The following is an 18,556-nucleotide window of genomic DNA, read 5'->3' as shown; positions in this document are numbered from 1 at the left end:
TGATGATTCACATTCTTTGTGCATATCGCCACCTACTGGGCAGGGAGGAGAATTTATAGGAAAAAAATTACTTTTATATTGATCTGTTTGTCACCCACACAGGGGCCAATAATCAAACCTCTCCAATATTTGTACCATAATCAATGGAAACATGTAAATGCTTCATGTTGCAACCCTCCAAATCTAGCCAAATCTACGCCCTTGCACCCACACCTATCATATCACTTCTGAAGACATGGATTTAACCTCTGGATTACTTTTATGCTGCCTTTATGTGCTTTTTAGACCTTCAAAGTTCTAGTCACAGTTCACTTGCATTGTACGGACCAACAAAGCTGAAATATACTTCAATAAATCTTCATTTGTGTTCAGCAGAAAAACAGTGTTTTGGGAGAAAATTAAATGAAATGTGCCGTTCACCGCGGAGGGCCGTAAACCTCGTTGTAGCCTACAATAACGTTTAATCAACCACTAAAAAAGTACCTTCTCAGATGGTCTAATGTGAGTGCAATGGGAATTTACATAACGTTAGTAAGGTCCACAGAAATAAAGAACGGTAAGGATGGCAGGTAATGTCCTATAACAAAAATATTTTTACAACCGATGTTGCGCTTCAACGGGACATTTATTTTGTCAGAAAGCTGACCGGATATGTCGGTGAGATCACGTGCTGTTATTGGTTTATAAGCTCGCACTGAGACTATGTGGAGAGTAGTGATGTCGGAGGAGGTTGGGAAGAAACTGCAGGCGGTGGTGGACCGGGTAAATCAAGCGGTTACCCGTCGCCCGAAGGTAAGTGTTTCTTCGGTGTCTTATAAGTAAGGCAGAGAAAATCAGCATGCTTTTAAAATGCCATTAAACAAACTATCCTCTCCATGCACGCGATGTTTTTTCACAGTAGGGTTATGCAATCATTTCAACCTTTACACATGTACAGACTCATACGAGCAGCCGAGATGGATATAGCAAATCACTGAAACACTTTTTTGGTCAAATAAAAATGTCATAATGATATTGCAAGGCAATTGGCTTTCAGCTGTCTATATTAATGTGTATAAAGGAGCATTGAAATATAGAATCAGGCTTTTAGGACTCACTCTCCAGCAAATAATAATCGTATGAAATGTATTATACATTTATTTTCCTGTATTTTGTAGCGTGTGTGGCATACAAATACGTAGTCAAATCTTCAGTTCAGTGTAGGTACAATATTCTGTGTATATTCAATATGATGCAATATGTTGTCACTTGAAGTGTATCTGAATTCTTGCAGAACAATTGTGAATTTTGTATAGATTTTTTTTTCTGCATCGCACATATCATGATATTTTAGCATTTTATTGTTGTTTTCTGTATATCTTGTTATTTAATACAGTAAAATGCTGCTTTACAGTATTAAACTGTTTCTGGTGTTGCTACACAGCAATAAATAAAGTGTACTACTCTATTATAAGCCAGTCTTGTCTCTTACTTGTCTATTCTAGACGTTGCCATGTATAGCCCCTCGGCTGGTGGCGGTCAGTAAGACTAAACCTACAGAGATGGTGGTGGAAGCTTACAAACACGGACAACGAAACTTTGGAGAGAACTATGTGAGTAAACAACAAAGTATTCACATTTGACGCCCATTCGTTTATTTTCTTTTATAACCGAGTTTGTAATTGTATTATAAACTACATTATGATTAATTGAAACCAAAGTGCAAGTTTTCATGTTGAATATCTACTTATTCTACAGGTGAATGAACTTGTGGAGAAAGCCTCTCATCCCCAGGTATTGCAGAGAAATTGGATTGTTTCATTTAGTCCTGATTGATATAAAACTGCTATTTATCCTTTTCTTTTTGTTGTTTTCAGATTTTGTCTTCATGTCCTGAAATAAAATGGCATTTCATTGGTCACCTACAAAAGAATAATGTCAATAAACTATTGGGTGAGCAAAGCAAAATAACAAACATCAACCTTGATTAACTTCTAGCTAGTCCATGTAACTTGACTTTTACACATATTTGTATTAAAGTATTAGTATTACACTACAAGTATATTAGTATTCATATTCAGAATTTAATTACTTTCAGTCAGTTCCTCCAGTGGTGTCAGAAATGTTTATGAGGATTTTGATTTGACACATTTATTATATGCATTCACAGGTGTTCCAAACCTGTATATGGTTGAAACAATCGACTCAGTGAAACTGGCTGAAAAAGTAAACAGCTCGTGGCAAAAGTTGAGAGCCGACAACACGCACCGGTTAAAGATTATGGTTCAGATCAACACCAGTGGAGAAGAAAGTTAGTATTCTATGCTTTCTGTGATTGATTATCTCTTGTTAACATTAGCGCAAACTAGTGACAAATTAATTCTTCACTGCCTGAAGTGAATATTCCACAGATTCCACTATTCATTTTTTTTTTTTTTTTTTTTTTAAATTTATTTTCTTCCCTTTTCTCCACAATTTGGAATGCCCAATTCCCAATGTGCTCTAAGTCCTCGTGGTGGCGTAGTGACTCACCTCAATCCGGGTGGCGGAGGACAAATCTCAGTTGCCTCCGCGTCTGAGACCGTCAATCCGCGCATCTTATCATGTGGCTTGTTGAGCGTGTTACCGTGGAGACATAGCGCATGTGGAGGCTTCACACTATTCTCCGCGGCTTCCACACACAACTGACCACGCACCCCACCGAGAGCGAACCACATTATAGCGACCACAAGGAGGTTAACCCAACGTGACTCTACCCACCCTAGAAATCGGGCCAATTGGTTATTTAGGAAGCCTGACTGGAGTCACTCAACACACCCTGGATTTGAACTTGCGATTCCAGGTGTGGTAGTCAACGTCTTTACTTGTTGAGCTACCCAGGCCCCCAGACTCCACTTCTTTTTTTTTTTTTTCCATATCAAATGCACAGATATTGTTTGTTTCACTTTTGGATAAAAAGATTGTTTTTAATCTCACAGTATGTCCATCTGTTACAAAACACAGCATTTTCTCAGTGTATCAGATGACTGTTTTTATGAAACCTCAGCATGATTGCCTGGCTTGGGTGTCTTTCATCAGGTAAACACGGCTTGCCACCTGATGAGACTGTAAACACAGTGAAACACATCGGATCTCGGTGTCCTGCTCTTGACTTTGCTGGACTCATGACGATTGGCCGGTACGGTTATGACCTCAGTGAAGGCCCCAACCCTGACTTCCAGGTGCGTCAGATGAACTGGATCAAACCCAGCCTCATATGATTACATTATTACTAGGGATGCATCTCACACTTCATTTGAACGAGATTGATACTTAAATCCCAAGATCGATCTTTAACTCTATGGGGCAATGCAAGTAAATCACTGGTATATGCGACCAAATTTCATGCTATGTGACTAAACACGTCTGTGATTAGCAACTGGTTGGTAAATGTTCAAATTTCACTAGCCAGTGATTGAGTAATAGATTGGTGAAGAAGTTAAAGACTGAGAGCCTTTCACTGTGTCTTGAGAGTTAAAGTTTGAATTGTGTGTCCATAGACAAGATCCACGAAATCAATTTGCCATTTAATTATGTCTCTTTTAATACCATTTCTGTTCTTTACAGTCAGTTGTTGCTAAAAAAACAAAACAGGAGCAACTCATTCTAATCACACACAGCGCGGATGCGTTAAAAAAGCCATGTGACTCCACTCTCATTAATATGCGCTCAACCAAAACACTTCTGTAAAACGCTTGCTGAACTGTCGCAATTCTAAAAGAGACAGTACTGTATTAGCACATGTTCTACAAATCAATGTCACTGCTTGTAAATAGTACAAATTATGCATGTAATCAATAAACATGTAACAATATGTATATTAGGGCTGGAAAATTTAACACGTTAATTTCTGCAAAATGAATAGTTGACTGTTTAATGCGTTTAAAAAAAATTCACTAATGATTTTCCCCACTTCCTCTGGCTAAAATTGGCATATATAAATTTCCAGGAGGTACATGTTTGACTCGACTGCACATCCTAGCACAGAAACTGACTGTGTGGAGCAGTGCACACTTATGCATGTCCCGGGCATAATAAACCCGAGAGAGAATGTACTGTACGGAGAATGGAGACTTTACCCACATGCGGGAAGCCAGGTGCGGGAGAGATATGGGCAAGCTGCCATATTTTTTCATACCACTTGAAAACAGCCAGAAAAAAAATACTAGTTTTGAGATTTTAAACTGCAGCAAATTAAACTCCAACATTCAATTTGTTTTATATCTGTATGTATTGTGTTTAATAATGCATTGGCAATGTACACTTAATTTTATCTTGCCAATAAATGCTTGATACAAATTGAATCTGCCCATTTGATCCTTAAAAAATCCACTGTAAAATGTCAGATTTTACCAAACTTTTTATTTCAGCACGTCCAGTGATTTTTATGGCATGCATACATATACTTGTATCAAAGATTTATACCTGTAAAAATTTTGTCTTAACTCTATCCACAAAAAACAAAACAAAAAAAAAAACCCTGAATATTTTAATGTTCATATTTAAATAATTAAAATAAATGATGATGACTTAACCAATTTCTTTTAAGTTCTTTGAGGCAAAGTATAAAGTAAATATATTTATAAAAATGCTGTTACTGCTTTAGAGATACATTATATGCGTTATATGTTTCAGAAGTAGATTTGTTTGTTTTTGTGGCATTCACTACAATGGGGAAAAGTTAACAAAAGAGCGATTTAGGAAATAACCTTAGTTTTAAAATTGGTTTGGTTAATTCTCATTTGTGAAGGAATGATGCCACATCATAGTCTGGGACATGTAAGTAGGTATATGAACATGTACATTATGTGTAGATGCTGCTGAAACGTCGTGATGAAGTTTGTGAGAGTCTGAAGATCCCAGTAGACCAGGTTGAGCTCAGTATGGGCATGTCCACTGACTTTGAACATGCGGTAGGTAAACCTCTTTTTCTGCTTTAATGATACCTCTGTTGCAAACCAAAAAATTGGTCTTACATGTTGACTTTTGACATATTTTTCAATAAATTTGAAAACTTTGCATAATTAATTACAAGAAATGTATAATGTTTTTAAAATGTTTCTCCAATTAGATTGAAGTGGGCTCCACCAACATACGTGTCGGTAGCACTATTTTCGGGACCCGAGAATACCCAAACACTCCAAGTCCCAGTCCCGAGAAAAAGCCAAAGGTCGTATGTGAGGAAGCAGCTAAAAAAATGAACAGACTCACCATCAAAGAGCAATGAATAATGGAAAAAGGTTACTGATATTCATCTTAGCTTTTATACTGGACCTCTTGTGCAATTCTCCCAAATGACTGGGCCCACCATTCACCAGTCAAGAGCCTTTGAGTCTTAACACTATTGCTGCTGACCTGGTCTTCTGAGCTGAAAAAACTAGAAAGATTTATGGAAAGTCAAATGTAATAACTGGAATACTAAATTTACTTCCTGAAGGTGTTTTTTTTTTTATTATGGAAAGATCTCCTTAAGTGTCCTCCACAACGTGTAGATATCTGGTAAAACCTCAAACATACTTTCAAATTTTATTTTAGACAGATACAGGGTCAGTTGATGCTGTTTTGTTGTGCCAGTTGTAGTTTGCTTTGTGTTTAATTAATGTGAGGTATCATTTCAGTAATTTGAGGTTAAATGTTATAAATAATAACCCATTTTACATCTAATTAAATTAACAAATGTTTTACTTTTGTTCCTAGAAGTGTGTAGGTATATTTTAGTGTCTGTGTATAGTTTTGTTTGTTCAGTTTGTGTATGGTAACTCCCTCTCAGAAAGTTTGTGACATCATAATTGTAAATGACATAAATAGTACACTTATAGTATTGTTTAATTATCCACTTCTTGCTGTGAAAGATAAGCCATATCTGGACTGATGCGTGTGTGATGTGTTTCTGTAATTCATATAGTATTCTCCATATCACTCTTAACACGTGTTGAAACTGAGCACTGATCAACAGCCGCATTGGTTTTAATATATGGAACAGGATATAAATATCTACAATGAGCCGAAGTGATAAAACTGCAGAGAGAAACATTTTTTTATTGAGTCTTGGAAAAACTGAGCATCTGAGGCCTTTTACTATGCAAGGAGAGCGATTGTAGGATGCTTGTTCAGGAGTAATTAAATTTTAATTTGTCTTTAATTTGATTAATGCAGTGCTGTGTCAGACTTAAGGTTATTATTTGCAATCACTTTATCATTTGTGGTCAATTGTGAAGGCAAAGCAGAAATTATCATCCTTTTTTTCATTCATATGTTTTGTCAAATAACAACATAGTAGTATCTTGTCAATAGATAGTTGTACATAAATATTTACCAAATAAAATGAGAAAAATGAAATAGTTGTGTGTGGCATATATAGGTTCAGTGGTCATGTTTTCTGTACTCAAATGTTGTTGTTTTGTGTATGATATCCTGTAAAAGAGGAAATTTCACTCCATAATTCAACAGCTTGAATTATAGTGAAATGAGGACAAAATATTTTTGGGTATTAAATGAAAGACGTTTTCAGAACCCATCTGCAACAATGATAAAGGGTGATAATAAATGTTATGTACTGTAGTACCATGTCAGCAGTCAAGTATGTGCATGCACTTTCCACACTGATAAATACCTTTTATTACAAAGATCAAATGTCACTGTTGACAACTTCAACTATTTACATCACATGGAGAATGTTGTCATTATGTCACCTCACAAACCAGCATCTTTAAAGGGATAGTTCACCCAAAATGAAAATTCTCTCATCATTTATTTACCCTCATGACTTTCTTTTTCCTGCTGAACACAAGCAAAGATTTTAATAAGAATGTCTCAGCTCTGTAGGTCCATACAATGCAAGTGAATGGTGACCAGAACTTTGAAGGTCCAAAAACCACATAAATACAGCAGAAAAGTAATCCATACGACTCCAGAGGTTAAATCCGTATCTTCAGAAGCCATATGATAGGTGTGGATGAGAAACAGATTAATATTTAAGTCCTTTTCTGCCCAGCAGGTGGTGATATACACAAAGAATGCGAATTGCCAAAAACAAAAGAATGTGAAAGGTTTATAGTAAAAAACAAAACAAAAAGGACCGTTGATCCGTTTCTCACCCACACTTATCATATCGCTTTTGAAGATATGGATTTAACCACTGGAGTCATATGGATTACTTTTATGATGCCTTTATGTGCTTTTTGGACCTTCAATGTTCTGGCCACTATTCAGTTGCATTGTATGGACCTACAGAGAAGAAAGAAAAGCATACACATCTGGAATGGCATAAATGATGCATTTGTGAGTAAATACAGGGTGAGTAAATGATGAGACAATTTTCATTTTTGGGTGAATTAACTTTTTAAGAATTAAACTTGATTTCAAGAAATCAGTACAAACATTTCTAAAGATTCTATAAACAACAGTCTTGGGATTGAAGATAAACCCTGAAAACATTTTACATTTATTTTTCAACACATCCTGCTTATTGAGTCTATTGAAATTATATTTCATACCGGTGGTCCATTCAGTAAATAAATAAATCACAAAGTAAGAAACAGTACATTTATAACAGAAATGGTTCTTTTAGATTTAGTAAACCCTGTTAAATTAAAAACAATTCCAAAAATATGCATTTATTCTTGGTCAGAACTGTTACAAATTTCAGTTAGAATCAGTTATGGTCAGGATATAAAACTACTTATATAGGATATCAAGCCTATTTCAAAGTATATAAATGTTTTAAAGACAAAATAGCAGAGGGTGTGAAAACAAAGCCACAGATTTCAATATACCTCAATAAATACATACAGTATGTAAAAAGGGCAGAAATGTTGAAATGATTAGCTGGCTTGATTCTTCACATTTTTTTGTTATAAAATCTGAAAAGTCAACAGTAATTTCCATGCACCCATAACAATCATCACTTTAAAGGAATAACATTCTTTTCCTTCTCATATCAGATGTTTAAGTAATATGAAGACTTGATGCAACATCCTAAAGTATAAGCAATTATGATCATGATTAATTCATGATAAATGGTCATTAGGTTTTAAGGGTTAATACTTACATACAGTAGGATACAGCAGAATAAAGCCATGTAACAAGGGGGGTTAAATAAATAGTCATCATTCACTCACCCTCATGTTGTTCCATCTGCATTATTTTTCCATACAATGAAAGTGAATGGTGACTGAGGCTAACATTGTGCCTAGCATGTCCTTTAGTGTTCCACGCAAGAAAGAAAGTCATACGTGTTTGGAACAGCATGAGGGTGAGTAATTAATTTTTAGGTGAACTATCCATTTAATATTCTGCACATTTAAGACTAAATACAACTTCTTGCATCTAAAAGTCCTTTTGTGTTATGAAATCTCTGAATTTATCTGCTTAAGCTAAAGTTGGACCAAACTGAATAGTTAGAAATAAATGCTGGAATGAAGCATTGAGTATTTCCATGCTCGAGCTAGCATCTCTGTAGGCCTGTCTGTTCTTCAGACCAGCTTTTTGGCCTCAAAGAAGCTCTTGAGATGTCTCATTTGCCAGATGCCGGTGATGATGAGGATGATGGTCTGAGCGATAGACCACCAGAGAACGCGCTGGTTCGTGCTCTCGCTGGTCATTCTGAAACGTTCCTCACGGTACTATAGAAAGACAACTGTATGTTAGAGCAGAACAACCCCCCATAGGGTTGATCACATGTGCAAGAGGATGTCAGCTATTTCTATCTAATTCACACTCACCCTCTGATAGTTCTGCTCTTTCTGGATTTGTTCCACCTGGTCCAGAAGCTGTCTGACTCTCAGCTGCAGCTCAGTCAGCTTGTCTTTGGCGGCGATCTCTGGATAGTTGTTGGTGTGCTCACCAACTTGAATGTCCAGGTACACCCTCTGCAGGACAGCATGAGATAGTTAAATTTGTTTGTTTGTTTGTTTAAGGCCATGCCAGTTTAGTGGCAAGAAAAAGTATGTGAACCCTTTGGAATTAGCTGGTTTTCTGCATTAATTGGTCATAAAATGTGATCTCATCTTCAGCAAAGTCACAAGTATAGACAAACACAATGTGCTTAAGCAAACAACACACAAACAATTATAACCTTTTATGTCTTTATTGAACACATCCCATTAAACATTCACAGTGCTGTAGAAAAAGTAAGTGAAGCCTTGGATTTAATAACTGGTGGATCCTTCTTTAGCAGCAATAACCTCAACCAAGCATTTCTGGTAGCTGCGGATTAGACCTGCACAACGTTCAGAAGGAATTTTGGACCATTCTTCCTTACAGAACTGCTTCAGCTCAGCCATATTCTTCGGATGTCTGGTGTGAGCGGCTCTCTTGAGGTCATTCCACAGCATCTCTATTGGATTAAGTAGCCCCAAATCATGATGCTCCTTTTACCGTACTTGACGCTGGGATGAAGTTTTCATGTTGGTATGCAGTGCCCTTTTATGCCATATGTAGTTCTGCATGTTCTTCCCAAACAATTCAACCTCAGTTTCATCAGTCCACAAAACATTTTCCGAACAGCTTTGTGGAGTTTCAAGGTGGTCTTTGGCAAACTTCAGGTGCGTAGCAATGTTTTTGTTGGAAAGCAGCAGCTTTCTTCTTGGTGTCCTGCCATGGACACTGTGCCTGTTTAATGTTTTCTGTATAATAGACTCATGAACAGAGATGTTGACCAGTTCCAATGACTCCTTTAAGTCTTCAAGTCAAGGCTGTCACTCTAGGGTTCTTTTTTACCACATTGAGCATTCTGCCATGTGCCCTTTGAGTCATCTTGGCTGAACAGCCACTTCTGGGGAAAGTAGCCACAGTACTAAATCATCTCTGTTTATAGAAAATGTGTCTAATGGTTGACAGATGAATGTCTAAGCTCTTCGAGATAACTTTGTACCCCTTTCCAGCTTTATGCAAAGCAACAATTCTTTATCGTAGGTCTTCTGAGATCTCTTTTTTGCGAGACATGGTCCACGTCAGCAGATGCTTCTTATGAATAGCAAACTCAAAATGGCTGAGTGCTTTTTATAAGTCAAAGCAGCTCTAACCCACACCTCCTATCTTGTTTCATTCATTTGATGCCAGGTTTGCCAACTCCTGACTTTAGCTTATGTTGACGTCATTAGCCTGGGGGTTCACATACTTTTTTCAACCTACACTGTGAATGTTTGAATGATGTATTCAATATGTAAAATAAAAATACAAAAATGTGTGTGTTATTAGTTAAAACAGATTGTGTTTGTTCATTATTGTAACTTTGATGATCAAACCAAATTTTAAGACAGATTTATACATAAATGCAAGTAATTCCAAAGGGTTCACATTATTTTTTTTTCCACTGTATGGTTATATTCATGGTGAAATCCAGGTTAAAATATAAAAACAGGTAAAAGAACTCAAAAGCCTACAGTATATAAGATTTTTAAGATCCAATCGGGATCTGTAAATGACCCGAGCCTGTGTCGAACTGGGGTCACTCACACATAAATAGTGGAGATAAAAAGATTCTATACTATAAACTATACTATACATATATAATCATACCAGTTTTCCACCAGTAAACAGCACCATCTTGGTGGAGTTGGAGTGAAGGCAAATTTGATGCTCGCCTGGTGTGTGGGATGTGAAGGTAAAGCGGCCATCTGAGCCATACTGACGAGACAGAATTATCTAAAATAAACAGAGAGAGAACATGCACAATCATCTCAAAATGGGCAGCACTACACGATCCCAAATATCTTTGATTAAAAGTCACAGAATAGACAGAAGTCTGCATAATTCCATGGACCACATGGCAGATAGTTAGGTAGTGTCAAAAGATTAAAAAACAAAACAAAAGAGGGAGCCTACCTTCGAATCAGGATCTTTGATTTCCACATGCATGCCTAAACCAGGGGTGGATGGGAGAAAAGCGCCAGCCTGTTTGTCCCAAAGTTGTGTTCTGTATTTTCCTACATATTGGACATACAAATTAGACCCAAAATGTTATGTTAAGGGTACCAGAATTTACAACAGGGAGGTGATGCAGGCGTTTTGGAAGAATCCATAAAAAAGAAAAAAATAGAAACATAAACATACTTATCAGAATAACAGGATCTGATTATTGTTGTTGTTATTATAACAAGCATTGCACTGTACAGTGTATATACTATATATGATATAATATAGATTGACAGTTGCATGCATGCATGCTTATTATTTATAATTACTAAAAACAAACAATAAATCCAGGCTGCAAATCAGAGGGTGTTGGCAGGATGGAACTGGTTGCACCTGTCTCTCAGGCACCCAACCAGGATGTTGCACCTGCCACATCCTTGATCATGCTGGTATTAACGACTTCCCTCGATTATAAGGGCATTTGTGTGGAAATCCACAGATTTTATTTTCAATATAAGGTGTAAAATGGGACATACATTTAATTATTTTACTGAAAAGGCAAGCTAGCCTATAGGATAAATCAGCTAGCCGACAAAGCTAACCGATCACAGAGAGCCGATCTCACAATGAACTTACCGATCACCATGGTTTCATCGGGTATTTCTTCTATGAAGCATTTCTTCTCTGTCTCTCCGATGTGGAAATAAAGTGCTTGGCTTGGAGAAAGCCACGCAAACATTAGCAAAAATCCGATACAAGACACCACCGCCTTCATTTCCATCCAAATCACCCCTCACTCACTCCAGGGCTAGGAATCGATTTCAGAGTGACTCGATTCTCTCTCCTCTCTCAACATGGACTTTCAAATTAAAAGTCAGCTCCTGTTCTCGAGTGGCATTTCTGCAACGCTAAAGATGATTCTGAGATTTTTTTTTTTTTATAATCATTAAAACATCTCGAAAGAATTAATATATTTCTATTAATTTGTAAAACATTTTGAGATGCCACTTGAAAAGAGCTCTTTTTTGTTTGTTTTTTTTGTTTGTTTTGTTTTTTTGTGGCATAATGTTGATTACCACAAAAAATAATTTTGACTCTTCCCTCCTTTTCTTAAAAAAAAAAAAAAAAAAAAGAAAAACTTAAGGTTACAGTGAGGCACTTACAATGGAAGTGAATGGGGCCGATTTTTGATGGTTTAAAAAGCAGAAATGTGAAGCTTATAGTTATATAAAAGCACTTTCATTAATTCTTCAGATAAAACTTGTGTATTATTTGAGATGTAAAGTTATTTAAATAGTCATTTTTACGTTTTAGGGTTTTAGTATTTTCGACCTTAAGTTGTCATGGCAACGAAGTTTCAAAATTGGCTATAACTTCACGCAGAAAAGGCTACTAGCAATTTTTCACACTAAAATCATGTTAACGCATATTGTTTATGCATATTTTATGTCTTGCGGTTATACTTTGAAACAGTATGTATTTTAAAGTTTACTCATTGGCCCCATTTACTTCCATTGTAAGTGCCTCTCTGTAACTCAGATTTTTACTTTTTTTTATATAAAGCAAAAATTTAGGTTACACTGAGGCACTTACTATGGAAGTGAATGGTGCACATTTTTGGTGAGTTAAAAAGCCGAAATGTGAAGCTTATAATTATATAAAAGCACTTACATTAAATGTGCACTCAGTAATCTTGTCCTCATTAAAACAGTTTAACTCCTAAAGACATGAATTGTGATTTTGCAATATATGTAGGAAATATGTGGGAAATCATGACCCCTCACATTAAAATGAAGACTCCAGTCATAACAGTAACCTTATAAAAGCTGTTTTATTCTACATGGAGAGGGTCCGCACATGGGGGCTTCTGTGTTAGAATCACATGACCAGCCGAATACTTCTTCTAAGTCCTGTTATTTGACACTTTCACTCATTGATTAAAGTAATCATGGCTGACTGTGAATACTAAATTTCTACAATGGCATCTGAAACTGAAAACTATTGATTTTAAATGAAGCTGCATCCAAGCCACTAGGTGTCAGTGTAAGTCCAAGATAACACAAATACAAAAGCTACTGAGTGCACTTTTAATTCCTCAAATAAAACTTGTGTATTATTTGAGATGTAGAGTTGTTTAAATCATTATTTTTATGGTCGTTTTAGGGTTTTAGTGTTTTTGGCATTACGCTGTCATGGCAACGAAGTTGTAAAATTGGATATAACTTTACATAGAAGAGGTTAGTAGGCGATTTTATCACGCTAAAATCATGTTAACATGCATATTGTTTACGTCTTGCGGCTATACTTTTGAAACATTATGTATTTTGATGTTTACGCATTGGCCCCCGTTCACTTTCATTGTAAATGTCTCTCTGTAACCCAGATTTTTTACTTTTTTTTAAGAAAAAGAGGGGCAAGTCAAAATTCATTTTTGTGGTAATCATTGATTTTAAAACTGGGGATCCCCAAAAATAATAATAAAAATAAAAGTATTATCCCAAGGGATCCCAAGTGTTAAAAATCTATTTGATAATAATAATAATACAAATAATAACATTATTATCAATATTATTATTATTAAGGACCCCAGTTTAAAAAAAATCATATTTTTTGCTTTTAATGCTTTATAATAACATTCATGAAAAACTTTGACTAATATCATTAGAGCCCATAAAGTTTATAATATCATTAGTTCATGCACTTTTTAAAAGTTTGAAATGTCATGTATTTTTTCAGGATAACTTCTACTTTAAAATTGCATTTTGTGCAGGCAGCAACCAGAAACCCCTCAGGGCAGTGTACTTAGCCCAATTTTGTTTAATTTAATGATTAATGATGTGTTTGACCGAGTTAAACCAGATATGGGAATGGCTCTATATGCGGATGACGGAGCAGTATGGAAAAGAGGCAAGAATCTAAGAATTGTAGTTAAAAGGGTACAGGAGGCAATAAGAGAGGTTGAGGAATGCTCTTTGGATTGGGGGTTAACGTTTTCGGTACCAAAGACTCAATATATGATCTTTATGGAAAAAGAGTATGGATCAAATGACCCTGGAGTTATATTGTCAACCACTAGAAAGAGTGACAGAATTCAAATATCTTGGTCTCAGTTCATTGCTACATGTACGCCAAGCTCTAAATACGTTCTAGTATAGACTATGGGTACATTGTATTTGAGGCAGCAGCCAAGTCCATTTTGAAGAAACCGGATCTCATACAATCTTGACTCTAGAGCATTAATAATATGCTGTGGAGCAATAAGATCAGCCCCTTTAGACACAATAATGGTAGAAATGGGAGAGATGCCACTAGACTTAAGAAGGAAAAAGTTAACTGAAACATACTGTGTAAATCTTCAAGGTGCGGTGAACAGTCACTGTTCACACATAGTTATGGAGGTACCAGTTTTGGGTGGGAGTATGAACAGTGGGTCAAGGAATGTGACCTTGAAAACAAATTTTTTTGTCCTAATTTGCCTTTGCCTGGTACTCCACTGTGGAAGGTTCCAGAACCTGTTGTTGAGCTGAGTTTATTAGAGGCCCGGAAAAAGTCATAAGAAGGATATAATACTGGAGGTGAAGTAAGTGCATTTCTGAGATAGAAATTTTATTCAGTCTTACAGGTGTTCACAGATGGTTCTAAAGAACCAATCAGTCGAAATAATATGTTTAATTTATATAGTGCCTTTCCAGAGCTCAAGGACGCTTTACAATAGTAATACAATAATACATAAACAATGAACAGTCACAAAAACATAGTTCAGATAGTAAAGTCATTGAGAGTGAATACATAACACATAAGTTGAGATTTAAACTCAAAGAGAGAAGAGATGCTGCAATGAGTCAGAGGGAGTGAATTTCATGTATTGGGTTCTACTACGCTGAATGACCTGCAACCCCTAGTAGAGAGGTGAGATCTAGGGACAGAAAGGAGTACGGACCTAGAAGACCTGAGCGAGCAGACTGGGTTGTAGGGGAGAAGCAATTCACTAAGATAGCGAGGTGACAGACCATGAAGTGATTTCAATGTAAGAGGATTATTTTAGATTTGATGTGAAACAAAACTGGTAACCAGTGAAGTTCAAACAGGAATGGAGTAATATGAGCTGAGCGCTTGGTATGTGTAAGAATTCTAGCAGCAGAATTTTGACTATATTGCAACCTAGCAATAGAGTTAGCAGGTAAACCAATGAAGAGGGCATTACAATAGTCAAGACGTGAGGATATAAATACATGAACCAGTGTTTCGGCGTCTTTGAGACTGATAAAGGGATGAAGGCAAGTAATGCGTTGAAAGTGAAAGAAGGCAATTTTAGAGACGGAGTTAATATGAGCTTCAAAAGTGAGGGAGGGATCAAAGATGATACCTACATTTTTTTACAGTACTGGATGGTTTAATGAAAGTGCCATCAATATAACAACTAATGTCACAAATAATTTTTTTTCGTAAGTGTTGGTGTTCCAATAATAATGATCTCAGTTTTATCCATGTTCAATTTTAGGAAGTTGGAGTTATGTGAGGGGAGTTATGAGTGAAGAGTGGGAGCAGATCTAAAAGCTGTACATATATAAATGTCATTGGCATAACAGTGGTAACTGAAACAGTGGCGGCGAATGAGCTGACCCAAAGGCAGTATATACAGGTGCATCTCAATAAATTAGAATGTCGTGGAAAAGTTCATTTATTTCAGTAATTCAACTCAAATTGTGAAACTCGTGTATTAAATAAATTCAATGCACACAGACTGAAGTAGTTTATGTCTTTGGTTCTTTTAATTGTGATGATTTTGGCTCACATTTACAAAAACCCACCAATTCACTATCTCAAAAAATTAGAATATGGTGACATGCCAATCAGCTAATCAACTCAAAACACCTGCAAAGGTTTCCTGAGCCTTCAAAATGGTCTCTCAGTTTGGTTCACTAGGCTACACAATCATAGGGAAGACTGCTGATCTGACAGTTGTCCAGAAGACAATCATTGACACCTTTCACAAGGAGGGTAAGCCTCAAACATTCATTGCCAAAGAAGCTGGCTGTTCACAGAGTGCTGTATCCAAGCATGTTAACAGAAAGTTGAGTGGAAGGGAAAGTGTGGAAGAAAAAGATGCACAACCAACCGAGAGAACCGCAGCCTTATGATTGTCAAGCAAAATCGATTCAAGAATTTGGGTGAACTTCACAAGGAATGGACTGAGGCTGGGGTCAAGGCATCAAGAGCCACCACACACAGACATGTCAAGGAATTTGGCTACAGTTGTCGTATTCCTCTTGTTAAGCCACTCCTGAACCACAGACAACGTCAGAGGTGTCTTACCTGGGCTAAGGAGAAGAAGAACTGGACTGTTGCCCAGTGTTCCAAAGTCCTCTTTTCAGATGAGAGCAAGTTTTGTATTTTATTTGGAAACCAAGGTCCTAGAGTCTGGAGGAAGGGTGGAGAAGCTCATATCCCAAGTTGCTTGAAGTCCAGTGTTAAGTTTCCACAGTCTGTGATGATTTGGGGTGCAATGTCATCTGCTGGTGTTGGTCCATTGTGTTTTTTGAAAACCAAAGTCACTGCACTCGTTTACCAAGAAATTTTGGAGCACTTCATGCTTCCTTCTGCTGATTGATGCTGATTTCATTTTCCAGCAGGATTTGGCACCTGCCCACACTGCCAAAAGCACCAAAAGTTGGTTAAATGACCATGGTGTTGGTGTGCTTGACTGGCCAGCAAACTCGCCAGACCTGAACCCCATAGAGAATCTGTGGGGTATTGTCAAGAGGAAAATGAAAAACAAGAGACCAAAAAATGCAGATGAGCTGAAGGCCACTGTCAAAGAAACCTGGGCTTCCATACCACCTCAGCAGTGCCACAAACTGATCACCTCCATGCCACGCCGAATTGAGGCAGTAATTAAAGCAGTAGGAGCCCCTACCAAGTATTGAGTACATGTACAGTAAATGAACATACTTTCCAGAAGGCCAACAATTCACTAAAAATGTTTTTTTTATTGGTCTTATGATGTATTCTAATTTTTTGAGATAGTGAATTGGTGGGTTTTTGTTAAATGTGAGCCAAAATCATCACAATTAAAAGAACCAAAGACATAAACTACTTCAGTCTGTGTGCATTGTATTTATTTAATACACGAGTTTCACAATTTGAGTTGAATTACTGAAATAAATGAACTTTTCCACGACATTCTAATTTATTGAGATGCACCTGTATATAATGAATAGTAATGGTCCAAGAACTGATCCCTGAGGGACACCTAATTTCAGGGAGACAGTAGGTGACTGATAATCCTGCATTGAAATGTAAAACTGTCTATCCATGAGGTATGAAGAAAGGCAGGAGAGAGCAGCACCAGTGACACCAACATCCAAAAGGTTGGAATAGGTGTGTTTGTCTCTAAATTTACATTACGGATAAGCCTGAAATTAACTAATAAACTGTCTGTATATTCTGCTGAATTACAGTGCATCCGGAAAGTATTCACAGCGCTTCACTTTTCCCACATTTTGTTATGTTACAGCCTTATTCCAAAATGGATTAAATTCATTATTTTCCTCAAAATTCTACAAACAATACCCCATAATGACAATGTGAAAGAAGTTTGTTTGAAATCTTTGCAAATTTATTAAAAATAAAAAATGAAAAAAAATCACATGTACATAAGTATTCACAGCCTTTGCCATGACACTCAAAATTGAGCTCAGGTGCATCCTGTTTCCACTGATCATCCTTGAGATGTTTCTACAACTTGATTGGAGTCCACCTGTGGTAAATTCAGTTGATTGGACATGATTTGGAAAGGCACACACCTGTCTATTTAAGGTCCCACAGTTAACAGTGCATGTCAGAGCACAAACCAAGCCATGAAGTCCAAGGAATTGTCTGTAGACCTCCGAGACAGGATTGTATCGAGGCACAGATCTGGGGAAGGGTACAGAAACATTTCTGCAGCATTGAAGGTCCCAATGAGCACAGTGGCCTCCATCATCCGTAAATGGAAGAAGTTTGGAACCACCAGGACTCTTCCTAGAGCTGGCCGCCCGGCCAAACTGAGCGATCGGGGGAGAAGGGCCTTACTTAGTCAGGGAGGTGACCAAGAACCCGATGGTCACTCTGACAGAGCTCCAGCATTTCTCTGTGGAGAGAGGAGAACCTTCCAGAAGAACAACCATCTCTGCAGCACTCCACCAATCAGGCCTGTATGGTAGAGTGGCCAGACGGAAGCCACTCCTCAGTAAAAGGCACATGACAGCCCACCTGGAGTTTGCCAAAAGGCACCTGAAGGACTCTCAGACCATGAGAAACAAAATTCTCTGGTCTGATGAAACAAAGATTGAACTCTTTGGCCTGAATGGCAAGCGTCATGTCTGGAGGAAACCAGGCACCGCTCATCACCTGGCCAATACCATCCCTACAGTGAAGCATGGTGGTGGCAGCATCATGCTGTGGGGATGTTTTTCAGCGGCAGGAACTGGGAGACTAGTCAGGATCGAGGGAAAGATGAATGCAGCAATGTACAGAGACATCCTTGATGAAAACCTGCTCCAGGGCGCTCTGGAACTCAGACTGGGGCGAAGGTCCTCTTCCAACAGGACAACGACCCTAAGCACACAGCCAAGATAACAAAGGAGTGGCTACAGGACAACTCTGTGAATGTCCTTGAGTGGCCCAGCCAGAGCCCAGA

At 37.4% G+C, this 18,556-nt stretch overlaps 2 protein-coding genes across 2 annotated transcripts; one reads left to right on the top strand and one right to left on the bottom strand.

Moving 5' to 3' along the window:
• Positions 1–675: 675 nt before the first annotated feature.
• On the top strand, positions 676–6,305 carry LOC127419920 (pyridoxal phosphate homeostasis protein-like). The gene is made up of 8 exons (XM_051661740.1): positions 676–792; positions 1,485–1,592; positions 1,738–1,773; positions 1,857–1,932; positions 2,150–2,290; positions 3,058–3,200; positions 4,833–4,931; positions 5,090–6,305. The coding sequence occupies exons 1-8, from the start codon at positions 703–705 to the stop codon at positions 5,243–5,245; spliced, it is 849 nt and encodes a 282-aa protein (XP_051517700.1). The 5' UTR covers positions 676–702; the 3' UTR covers positions 5,246–6,305.
• An 882-nt stretch (positions 6,306–7,187) lies between these two features.
• LOC127419925 (transmembrane emp24 domain-containing protein 4-like) lies at positions 7,188–11,694 on the bottom strand. The gene is made up of 5 exons (XM_051661745.1): positions 11,512–11,694; positions 10,846–10,946; positions 10,540–10,665; positions 8,742–8,888; positions 7,188–8,642 (listed from the first exon to the last, which is right to left on the bottom strand). The coding sequence occupies exons 1-5, from the start codon at positions 11,654–11,656 to the stop codon at positions 8,493–8,495; spliced, it is 669 nt and encodes a 222-aa protein (XP_051517705.1). The 5' UTR covers positions 11,657–11,694; the 3' UTR covers positions 7,188–8,492.
• Positions 11,695–18,556: the final 6,862 nt, after the last annotated feature.

Source organism: Myxocyprinus asiaticus, chromosome 29 (assembly GCF_019703515.2).
Source record: "Myxocyprinus asiaticus isolate MX2 ecotype Aquarium Trade chromosome 29, UBuf_Myxa_2, whole genome shotgun sequence".
Classification (NCBI taxonomy): Eukaryota; Metazoa; Chordata; class Actinopteri; order Cypriniformes; family Catostomidae; genus Myxocyprinus; species Myxocyprinus asiaticus.
This window is presented reverse-complemented; position numbering and strand designations above follow the sequence as displayed.